A 12,500-nucleotide genomic window follows, 5' to 3' on the forward strand; every position below is an offset into this window, starting at 1 on the left:
GTGCGTGTGCTTGTGCGTGTGTGCGTGCATGTGTGTGTGTGTGCCTGCTGACTGATGGATGAGGTACAGAGTGAAGACGGCTGGATGAGACCTCAAACACACAATCTGTCACAGCGAGTTGATCTGCAACAAATCTCTCTTTCTCTCTCTCTCTCTCTCCCTCCCTCCCTCTCCCTGCCCTCTCTGCTTGCTTTGTGTGTCTCTCTCTCTCTCTCTCTCTCTCTCTCTCTCTCTCTCTCTCTCTCTCTCTCTCTCTCTCTCTCTCTCTCTCTCTCTCTCTCTCTCTCTCTCTCTCTCTCTCTCTCTCTCTCCTCCCGTTTTCACATCTGATCTGGAATGAAACCTAGCATCCTCACTCGGACCAAACCTTGGCAGTACATCACCCCCCCACCCCACCCCCACCCCTGAACACCGCCCTACACTGGCTTGAGGTTAAGTTCCGCATCACCAACAAACTGCTCCTCCTCACCCAATAAAGCTCTCTGTGCCCTATACCCCCCCACGGGCCACGGTACCTGTCTATCAGCTGTGGTAGAAAGCAGTGGTTCTCAAACCTTTCAGGCAGCGACCCCCCCAAAATAATAATATTTGAACTGGGGACCCCCCACTACCCTGACAACTAAGCACTTGGAATGTAGGAGTTGAGGCATTACAAGCTCACAACGCCTCGCAAACGCGAGACGTTGTGTGAGCTTGTAGATCGACTATTTTCAAAACGTTTGCCTCTGTCACAGTCTCTGTCTGTGTCCTTGTGTTGTCTATGCGTCTGTGTTTGTGTCTTTGAGAGTGGGCGTGTGTGTGTGGGCGTAGGCTTGGCTCCGCCTCCCAGCTTGGCACACCTGTTACCAGTTCCCTCATCTACCTCACAAGTGGTGGGAAAAAAACTTTAATTTCAGTGAACGAATGATTTCGTTCACGTTCACGGCAATGATTCGTTCAAATGATTCGTTCACGTTCTTGTTCAGTAGCACTATTTTCTAGTGAAAAACACCATCGCGGGAGCGTTATTATTACGTCGCGTGTACCTCCGCCCCCCCCCCGTCCTGTGTACGGGGGGAGGGAATGGGGGGCATGAACGATAGCGTGAACGCAACAGTTTCGGGAAGTGAAAGAGCCATCACGACCCATCACTGCCAGATCGTTTCACAACCTCATGTGTAACGCTTTTTGCCAGCTACTGTATTCAGTCCTAGTTATTCCTAGTGCCTTAGTTAAGTGTTTCTTAACCTGTATTTTCGTACTCCTCGTGACTCACTCCTTTCTCCTACAGTGACCATACTCTCCTGCCTGCCTGCCCGCCGTGCCCAAATCCTCCTTTTGTCAAAAATAAACCCCCTTGGACTTTGACTTTGTGTTGTGTACATTTGGGTCTAAGTTGTACTAATCGTGACAGCCTCTTTCTAAAATTATTTGACAATTCCGCCAATGTTCGACCAGTTTTTATAGTATAGTTTGTTAAATACAGTGATGTTTTTCTTTTTTTTTTGGTATTAAAAATGAATTAATCAAATTGTCACTTCACTGTCATCTGGGACCTCCCCCTCCCCCCCAAAAAATAGACAATCATGTGGGGACCCCCGTAGGGGGTCCTGACCCGCAGGTTGAGAACCACTGGTATAAAGTAACATTATTAGGACTATAATTAGACCACTGGGGACCCTAATCAACTGTAGTATCAAGTACAGGGCTTAGATCAGATTAGACTTTTATAGTCTCAGAGGGATTATTGTTCTCACAGCCTGTAGGAACAGTAGCATGCACACAGTAATGAATATATCCTTACTGTCGAGGCAGAAACCTCCTATCTCCATCATTCTAACCTTTTGTGTTTTTTCGTAAATTAACGCCCTACTTGATCACACTACAGCGTCTCACAAAAGCATCAAAAGTAGCAGATCTACAAGCTCGAAACGCGTCGCTTCGCGACGCGTTTTGAGCTTGTAGATCTGCTACTTTTTCTGTTTTTGAATTTTTATCTTGAAAAGTACGTTTTGGACGTATGAGGTTTCCACCTGACAGAGACGATATAGAAGTGTCTTCACTGTACTGCTTCAGTGGTTAATGTTTAATGTTGTAGATACAGTAGTATTAAAAAGATACTCTGAACACAAAGGGAAACATTCATGTGAAATGTAAGAATGGCGATCTGTGTGTGTGTGCGTGCGTGTGTGTGTGTGTGTGTGTGTGTGTGTGTGTGTGTGTGTGTGTGTGTGTTATAACATCTTTTTCAGTTCAGTTCAGTTTATTTTCCAGCACTTTTAGACAACAAAATACATGTCCATGTGTTACGTACTGTACATCAGTGCATTTAGAACAAGGCGTAATCTGAAAAAGTCCATGGCACAGGTTGTGAAGTCCATTTGACATAAGGAGGTGTCCAAGATGCCCAAAAAAAGGGGGACAGGGAGAAAGAAGCCTAATAATGCTTATCGAGCCCTTTTATTACATCTTAACAACCATACCCGTTGTAAGTACCACAGTTAATGTGGTATAGGTGCAGATTTGAGATGCATTTACAACTTCTGTGTGTGTGTGTGTGTGTGTGTGTGTGCGTGTGTGTGCGGGTGTGGGTGCGTATGTGTGTGCGTGCGTGTGGCTTGCCTGGCTTACAGCTTCAACACTCACAGCCTCTATTACTGCTGTGGTTCCCATGGCATAGAACTAGCTTAACTTTTTTTTTGGTATCACTCCGTCTCAGTATAGAGCTCATTTCTAGACAGTGTTACCTACAGTATATCAGTATATCTTTAGCATTGTTGATCACACTCCCTATAGCAAAGGGTTGGACGTTACCTACAGTATATCTTTAGCAGGGGTTTTCAACCAGTGGTCCGGGGACCACCGGTGGTCCTTGAGGGGGTTCCAGGTGGTCCCCAGCTAAATGATGGAGAGTTGGTAACGAAATGGACCCTTATAGGTCTTTAACTCTTGAGAGCGTAAAATGAAACCAAATGGACCCGTAAGGGTCCATTTGGTTTCATTTTACGCTCTCAAGAGTTAAATTATTGTTAAACATCTGCATTACTTAATTAAACAATTGTTATTTTGATCTCTTCTATGGTACAAACATCAATACAGCATTGAATTGTGGACAAAATCGTAGTCTTGGGTCTGAGAGTCTAAATCTCATCAAACGGTGGTCTGTGGCTCAAATGCCGAATAAATAATGGACCTTGATATGAAAATGGTTGAAAACCACTGTCTTTAGCATTGTTTATCACGCTCCCTACAGCAGAGGGCTGGACGTAACGTCTGTGACCTCATCCTGTCCCCGGATGGGAGAGCAGTGATGCTTGGAGAAACCCCCTCAGAATGTGTGGCTGATAATAAAAATAGGTTTTAAACATCATGCAGTGCTGTCAAAGGAAGGCTTCACGTCAGGGAAGCCTTCCTAGCTTTAGAACTATAGTCTTTCATTTTACCTGAACCTTTACCTGAACCTCATAGTGAAACTATGGGAAAGACTATAGTTCTACTGCTAAAGATATACCTACAGCATATCTTTAGCATTGTTTAGCAGCACGCTCCCAAGCAGAGGTGTGGGTGTCGCTGTGACCCAGTCAGATGGGTCGAGACCAGTGGGTTCTGTCCACTTCACCACTTAAGTTTTAGTTAGTGACTTGAGCCTAATATGCTCCGTTGCGCGATGACATTAGAGAACGGGCGAGAATAGCAGATCTACGAGCTCACAACGCAACGTGTTGTGAGCTCGTAGGTCTGCTAGTCTCAGCGCGACTGAGTGTGAGTCGGAATTCTCTCTCTCTCCTCTTTCTCTCTGCCTCTCTCTCTCTCTCAGCCCCACTCTCTCCTACTGTTGCACCCCATCGTGATGCGTTCCTTTCATTGCTGGATTGTCTCGTTATCCACACTATCTTTATCTGTATCTCTCTCTCTATCTTTATCTGTATCTCTCTCTCTCTATCTTTATCTGTATCTCTCTCTCTCTATCTTTATCTGTATCTCTCTCTCTCTCTCTCTCTCTTCATCTGTATCTCTCTCTCTCTATCTTTATCTGTATCTCTCTCTCCGCTGCACGTTGTGTGTCCCTCCAAGGAACACAGTTACAGGTACGTGCTCATGTTGGCACAACACACACACACACACACACACACACACACACACACACACACACACACACACACACACACACACACACACACACACACACACACACACACACACACACACACACACACACACACACACACACACACACACGTGCGCACAAACACACACACATACTGTATACACATTGCCCGCCTCCGTCCCTGCTGCCGAAACCCTCATCCATGCCTTCATCTCCAATATGTACAGAACTCAGCCGCCCGCCTGCTCACCCACAACCGCTCCAGAGACCACATCACACCAGTCCTCCATGACCTCCACTGGCTCCCGGTCAAACACAGAATCAACTTCAAAATCCTCATCACCACCTACAAAGCCCTCAACCACCAGGCACCCCAATACATTTCCGACCTCCTTCACAACCACGTTCCCACCCGTTCCCTCAGATCCAGCGACGCCAACCTCCTCAAATTCCCCACCAAAAAAACAAAGCGCACCTGGGGTGATAGGGCATTCTCCGTTGCAGCACCCACCCTCTAGAACCCACTTCCACCTCACATCAAAACCGCCCCCACCCTTGCCGTGTTCAAAACCACCCTCAAAACCCACCTCTTTAGAACTGCTTTCCCCACCTAACTGATCTCCTACCACCCTAGTCTCAACTTGTGTTATATTCCCTGGCCTTCTGTAGCCTTTTTAACTTTTTATTCTCTGTATTTTCTCATTAAAGTTGTTTTGTTTTGATTGTGTTCCACTTAGTTTAGCCTTGTAAAGCGACTTTGAGTACTCAGAAAAGCGCTATATAAATACCAGGTATTATTATTATTATACACAGACTAGTTTAGAACAAACCACACGTGCACACGGGCACAAAGTCTGTGCACACATACGCAGGTACATACACACACACATAAAAACCAAGAGAAGTAATGCATTACCCATTCACAAGGACACACACACACACACACACACACACACACACACACACACACACACACACACACACACACACACACACACACACACACACACACACACACACACAGCTAGACATTTCACCTGCAGCTCTCTCTCTGTCTGTCTGTTTCTCTCTCTCTCTCTCTCTCTCTCTCTCACACACACACACACACACAGCTAGACATTCCACCTGTTTCACCTTGCAGCTTTCAGACGCACGCACCCACGATCACACACCCACGATCACACACTCACGCACACACACACACACACACACACACACACACACACAGCCTCTTACTTGGCAGCTCCTGGTCCCCTCGGTACCAGTGGATGCTGGCGGGGGGCTTGCTGCCCGTGCTGTTGCATGTGAGGGTGACTTTGCTTCCCTCCTGGACCGGGTCCTCATTGCCCGTGATCTGGGGCTTACCGGGTACACCTGGAGAGCAAGGTCATACAGGACAGACAGGCAGAGAGTTAGAGACACAGAGGGAGGTACAGTAGAGAGACAGAGAGTATATAGACATAGACAGTGGTGTAAAGTAACTAATTACATTTATTTAAGTACTGTACTTGAGTACATTTTTTACTTTACTGGAGTATTTCCAGTTTTCAGTACTTGCACTTCTACTTCACTACATCTCAGAGGCAAATATTGCACTTTTACTCCACTACAATTATTTGAAATATTTAGTTACTAATTACTTTGTAGATTTTGATTATTATTACAAAACATACATTAACCACTTCAGCCCTATATACATTTCGGCCATTTGAAAATAGCCGATCTACAAGCTCACAATGCGTCGCGATGCGACGCATTGTGAGCTTGTAGATCTGCTATTTTTCAAAAGATTTTAATACATTTTATACATTTGAAAACTTGTGAAATGGGACGTTCTGCATAATGAGTACTCTCTACTTTTGGTACTTTAAGGACATTTTGATACCAATTACTTTTGTACTTTTACTCAACTACATTTTGAATTCCGGACTTTTACTTGTAACAGAGTATTTCTGCATTGCATTATTGATACTTTACTTAAGTAAAAAAATGTTGTACTTTTTCCACCACTGCATATAGACAGACAGACATATAGACAGACAGACATATAGACATATAGACAGACATATAGACATATAGACAGACAGACATATAGACAGACAGACAGACAGACAGACAGACATATAGATAGCCAAACAGACAGGCAGATCAAACGGATACACATACAGTCCATAGTAAGTCGTTGCTGTCAGGCAGAAACTCTTATCTCCATATTCTATGTTCCAAAATTAACGGTCTATACTGTACTTGATAACACTACAGCGTCACACAAAAGCAACCAAAAGTAGCAGATCTGCAAGCTCGAAACGTGTAGCTTGTATATCTGCTACTTTTTGCTATTTTTGAATCCTGAGTAGCAGTAACAGTTTTGGACATAATCGTATGAGGTTTCCACCCGACTGATACCAAACGAACGAACGTATCACCGGCGAAAACCACTGAAGGAAATATTCATAAGAGTGACGTGAGAAACGACACACACACACACACACACATAGAACTAGCTACAGCTGTGGGTATATGGTCCATTTTTAACCCATTAAGACCTGGAACGTTGTCATTTTTAGATTTGAGCTAAAAAAAGTATTATTTTACACTTTGGGCTATTCAAAAATAGCAGATCTACAAGCTCATAGCGCGGCACCGAGTGCCGCGCTACGAGCTTGTAGATCTGCTATTTTTGAAAAATCGTGAAAATGTGTGCAAATCTTTGAATATATATTTTTTTAAAGCGAACATTTTGAACTCAAATCGTTGCCTCTGGGGGTCCCTGGAACAAGATATTTTGATGGGGGTCCGCGGCCAAATACGTATAATTTTGGGGGTCCTTGACATGAAAAAGATTGAGCACCACTGATATAGAAACATAGGTTTTTCAGAATACTGTTGAGATGTAGGAGACATGTAGCATCGGCTTCAGGTCTCAATGGGTTAATGTCATACTATTTGATATAGTGCTCATGCTGCCTGGCTGTAAAACACTATTGAATATTAATAGGGAATAATATTGTGCACACGTAGGATTGGATGTTGAGGTACTGTGTCGAGACCCTCTCTCTCTCTCTCTCTCTCTGCATGGGGGGATATAAAAGCGGATGAAGGGCAACATCAATTATTCCGTGCTTAGCGCCGAGCCCAAAAAAACCCAGAGCGTTACATCTGATTTATACTTGGTTTGCGGCGCCCGGAATTATAGCCGTTCTAGCGAGCTTGTAGATCGGCTATTTCCGGTACGCAATGCAATTTAAGTATTAAGTATGTATGAGTCAGACTTTTAATTCAACCCTGAACAAGGGTAACAATTGATCCGTTTGCAGGCGAATAGCAAAAGATCAGACACACGTATTTTTTACTTTACTGGAGTATTTCCAATTATCTATACTTTTACTTCTACTCCACTACAATCTCAGAGGCAAATATTGTACTTTTACTCCACTACTATTATTTGAAAACTTTAGTTATTAGTTACTTTGCAGATATACATTATTACATTATAAAACATGCATTAACCACTTTAGCCCTATTTTATACCTAGGCGATTTGAAAATAGCAGATCTACAAGCTCTACAAGCTTGTAGATCTGCTATTTTCAAACATTTTAGTACCTTTACTTTTGATACCGATACTTTTGTACTTGTACTCAGGTACATTTTTAATTCCGTACTTTTACTTGTGACAGAGTACTTCTACATTGCAGTATCGATACTTTTACTTTTACACCCCTGTTTGCTTCCTCGCACTGTATCACAGGAAGACACAGACATCTCTGCCATCGTTGGCCTCTTGTCAGAGCCTCACATATCTGCCTGCCACCTCCACCCCCCCCCCCCCCACACCCCCTCACACCCATTGACACCCACCAGTATGTTTCTGACATTTGACCATACATTATTAATGTGGGGGGGCTCATGAAATATGCACGAGGTGCATCTGGAGGGAAACTGTCAGCTGTCAATTACCCACCAAAAAAAACTGCATCAGAAACACAGTCAAATTGGGGGACGAGGGAGATCCTGGGGCTTTGCAGGGTCAGTGTGGGCGGCTAATTGCAGAGCAAACCTGTCATACACACGTGTGCACGCACACACACACACACGTTGGTGTGTTACCGCACTTGTGAGGACATTCAAATTTTGGGGCGAAAATTTTATAAATGACATTTTGGCCGATGCGCGCGCCGAGTTTGAAGTCGGTCGGTCCCATACATGCAACATGACCATGTATGGGCATAGCGGTCGGACAACCGGATCTCCATATATGACTATGTATGGGCGTATCAGGTACGTTTATGGTTACGTCCGAGTCATGGTGACATGCCTATTATACCTGTATTATGGGCGTATCGGGTTTGTTTATGGTTACGTCCGAGTCATAGTGACATGCCTATTATACCTGTATTATGGGCGTATGGGGTTTGTTTATGGTTATGTCTGAGTCAGAGTGACCGTGGTCCACCGGCTGCTACCTCCCAGTAGCCAATTTTAACCCATTGAGACCTGGAAAACATTTTAGATTTGAACCACTTTAACCATTATCTTATACTTTTGAACATTTGTAACTCCAATCTTTGCTTCAGGGGTTTCTATCAGTGGTTCTCAAACTTTTTCATGTCAAGGACCACCCAAAATTATATGTATTTGGCCACGGACCCCCATCTCAAAATATTTAGTTCCAGGGAGCAAGCAAAGATTTGAGTTACAAATGTTCGCTTTAAAAATATATATATTCAAAGATTTGCAAAAATGTTCAAGATTTTTCAAAAATAGCAGATCTACAAGCTCATAGCGCGGCACTCGGTGCCGCGCTATGAGCTTGTAGATCTGCTATTTTTGAATAGCCAAAGTATCAAATAATGATTAAAGTGGTTTAAGATCTAAAACGACAGATGCTTTTCTTAATGGTTTTATTGGGTTAAGCGTGCAGCACTTTAAATCCTCAGAGTGGATTACAGTGGCTGCGTGTGGAAGGAAGGGATGGATGGGAAAGCTCCCGGTCTGTCCACGGGGCTCAAGGACAGGACGACTCGGCAAGCGAGACGACGCCACGTGGCGAGGAGCTGACGGAGCTGACAGACACGTTGGCCGCGGTCGGGGGGGGGGGGGGGGGGGGTGCAGCCGGAGTGCGGCGACGGCGGCGCAGGGATCGTATACCCGTTCAATTACAGGAACTGGCGTGCGGGCGTCCTATCCGCCCGACGGGTGTCTCCCACGTGCCATCTGGTACATAACACCGTGTTGTTGTCCTACGGTGCACCCCGCCTCCCCCCCCCCCCCCCACGGCGTGACATCGTGCTGTCTGCGTCGTGTATTGTCTGCATTAGTCTTCTTCGTCCCCTTGAATGTGATCGATAAAGTTTTCACTCTGCTTTGTGTTGTTTGACCGCAGGCTCTGACAGATTCAATGCCCCCCCCTCCCCACCCCTCCACCCCTCAGTGTATCATCATCGCTGTCGAGTGAAAAGCTTGTATGTCCAAAAGACAAAAACGTCACTTTTCAGGAAAACGTGTATGACATTTTTTCAGAAATAGTGAAAATATCAGATGCAGCTTAGGGCGTGTCCATAAGATGTGTGTGTGTGTGTGTGTGTGTGTGTGTGTGTGTGTGTGTGTGTGTGTGTGTGTGTGTGTGTGTGTGTGTGTGTGTGAGGACTACAGATTGTTGGATTGCTGGCTAAAAGAAGGGCAAAACAATGAATGATATATTGTTCCGTGTCTGTCTGCCATTATTGGCAGTCACTTTGTATGGAAAAGATGCTGTCACCTATACCCATAACTGTAATGTAGTCTGCTTGTGTCTAGTGTTACATATAGACAATTGATGATCTTGCATTGCATTTTTTTTAACTCTGATATATTTGGATTTTTGAATATTTGTTTATATTGGTATTATATATGATAATATATTATATTTGATATTTATTTAAAAAATACTCCACTTTTTTCTTTTTAAAAAAATAGCAGATCTACAAGCTCACACGTCGCATCACGATGCGTTGTGAGCAGGAATTTACTTCCTGAAGCCGCACTCACACAATCACGCTAAAGCAGCAGTCGGCCCCATATACACAGCCATTAGGTGGAGGGGGAGGGGACGCATGCTGCACGTGATTGTGTCAGTGTGGCCTCGAATCCTGACACAGTCAGTCGCATGACTCGCACGCAGCACGCTGCTGGCTGTGTTACAGGCACTCGTCACCGATGATGAACGCACCAACGCTACAACACTGGAACCAAGTCCGCGCTGAACACCCCCCCCCCCGTTGACAAAACAGCACCGGGGGGCACCGGACCATTTATTTGGTGAGCACCAAGTAACATCTCCAGGTGCTCTTCTGAGTACTAGACCAAAAAAGTTATGTGCACCCCTGTGCATAGGTGTATGTGTGTGCATGCGTGTGTGTGCGTGCGTGTGTGTGCGACCCACCCAGCACGGTGACAGTGGCGCGGGCGGTGCGGACGGGCATGGTGAAGATGGAGCAGGTGTACTCTCCCTCGTCAGACAGCTGCACGTCTCCGATGGTGATGGACAGCTCTGTGCCCGTGGAGCGATGCAGCTGGATCCTGTTGTCTCTCAGCGCTGGAGAGGACAGACGGACGGACAGACAGACAGACAGACAGACAGACAGACAGACAGACAGACAGACAGACAGACACATAGAGGAAAGACAGAGAGAGAGAAAGAAAGTCAGAAAGATTCAAATCCCCCCAAAAACAAGACAACCAAGGCTTTAAAACAGTGACTCGCAAACAGTGGTGTAAAGTAACTCAGAACATTTACTTAAGTACTGTACTTAAGTACAATTTTGAGGTACTTTTACTTTACTGGAGTATTTCCAATTATCTATACTTTTATGTCTACTCCACTACATCTCAAAGGCAAATATTGTACTTCTACTCCACTACAATTATTTGAAAACTTTAGTTACTAGTTACTTTGCAGATATAAATTATTATATTATAAAACATACATTAACCACTTCAGCCCTATTTCATACCTAGGCTATTTGAAAATAGCCGATCTACAAGCCCACAACGCGTCGCATCGCGACGCGTTGTGGGCTTGTAGATCTGGTATTTTCAAACATTTTAGTACTTTTACTTTTGGTACTTTAAGTACATTTTAAGTGCAACCTATAGAGGTTGCACTGACCTTTCTGGCCTGAGAAATGACACCAATGAAGCCAAAACAGTCTTAAACCTGCATTCTGTCTAATGGCCAGCAGGGGGTGACTTCCACAGTTCAATTCTAGGGAATGGGGGAAAATAACTTGTTTACACTAACAGCAAACAGGACAAAGGCGGAGCTACTGTATGTGTGTATCCCCCTCTAGGTCCAACCCCCTCTCGTCCAAATATGGACGCTTCTGGCTTGCAAAGAGCTGTGATATGACACTGGCAGCATGTCCAACTTGGCAACGGTCGATGTGTCATCCTCATGACTTCAACATGGGACTGACTGCATGATGGGTGATGTCACAGCAGTGTGATTTAGTTTTAGTCATAGTCTTTTGAATAAAATTCCATTTAGTTTTAGTCATGCTTTAGTCATCTGAAATGTTTTAGTTTTTGTCTAGTTTTAGTCGACTAAATATCATAACATTATAGTCAACTAAATCTACAGTTGATTTAGTTGACTAAAATGTATTTTGGCGGTGCCTTGATGGTGTCGTAATGCCTGATTTTGCACTTGTTTGCATGCTGAAAATAGCCGATCTACAAGCTCACAACGCGTCGCAGCGCGACGCGTTGTGAGCTTGTAGATCTGCTATTTCCAGAGCACAACACCTGAGTGCAACCAAACATAAAATGTCTTTTAGTTCTACTGGATCTCTTCTTCACTAGTCCCTCACTAACATTTTAGTCAAATTTTTTTTTGTTGACGAAATTGTCAATATATTTAGTCTTAGTTTTAGTCATCATAGCTTAGTTTTTATTTTGTTTTTGTCAGTGAAAAAAGGTAGTTGGGACTAAAGTGTTAGATGGACTGTCTGACTTAGGTTACAGAGTGACTGATCAACCGACCGAACGACCGACCGACCGAACGAACGCACTTTACATTTTTGCAAACCTCAAAGTTCTACAGGGTTTAAAAACATGGCATAAAACAGCAAAGTCAACCAAACAATTACATGGGACCCTACTACTAGGCTTAAGAGTAAAATTAAAAACTAGGTGAAATCAGGGCAGAGAGAAAAAAAGGCCCAGGAATAATTAAAACACTTTTCAGTCCATTTTTAAAAGCATCAGTGGACTGTGGTGCTCTCAGGTGTTCAGGGAGGTCATTCCACAGACCGTTTGCCATTTTTGCCAGATGGTCAGAGATCTCAGCCTTACTGATGCGTCTGGGGAAATCAAACTTCATTTAATGGACTTGGACGCCAGAGAAAAGCAGTGGTAACACACTTTGAACACCC

At 44.3% G+C, this 12,500-nt stretch overlaps 1 protein-coding gene across 3 annotated transcripts in view; it reads right to left on the minus strand.

The window, feature by feature from the left end:
* Positions 1-12,500, minus strand: part of cadm3 (cell adhesion molecule 3) — a 175,546-nt gene that overhangs the window by 67,704 nt on the left and 95,342 nt on the right. For all 3 annotated transcript variants that reach the window (XM_084057122.1, XM_084057120.1, XM_084057121.1), the window contains exons 4-5: positions 10,511-10,663; positions 5,324-5,461 (exon numbers count right to left, since the gene is read on the minus strand). In XM_084057122.1, the coding sequence (XP_083913248.1) occupies positions 5,324-5,461; positions 10,511-10,663 (291 nt within the window). The remainder of the gene's footprint in view (positions 1-5,323; positions 5,462-10,510; positions 10,664-12,500) is intronic.

The sequence above is a fragment of the Gymnoscopelus microlampas genome, assembly GCF_963454915.1.
Source record: "Gymnoscopelus microlampas genome assembly, chromosome: 5".
Taxonomy (NCBI): Eukaryota; Metazoa; Chordata; class Actinopteri; order Myctophiformes; family Myctophidae; genus Gymnoscopelus; species Gymnoscopelus microlampas.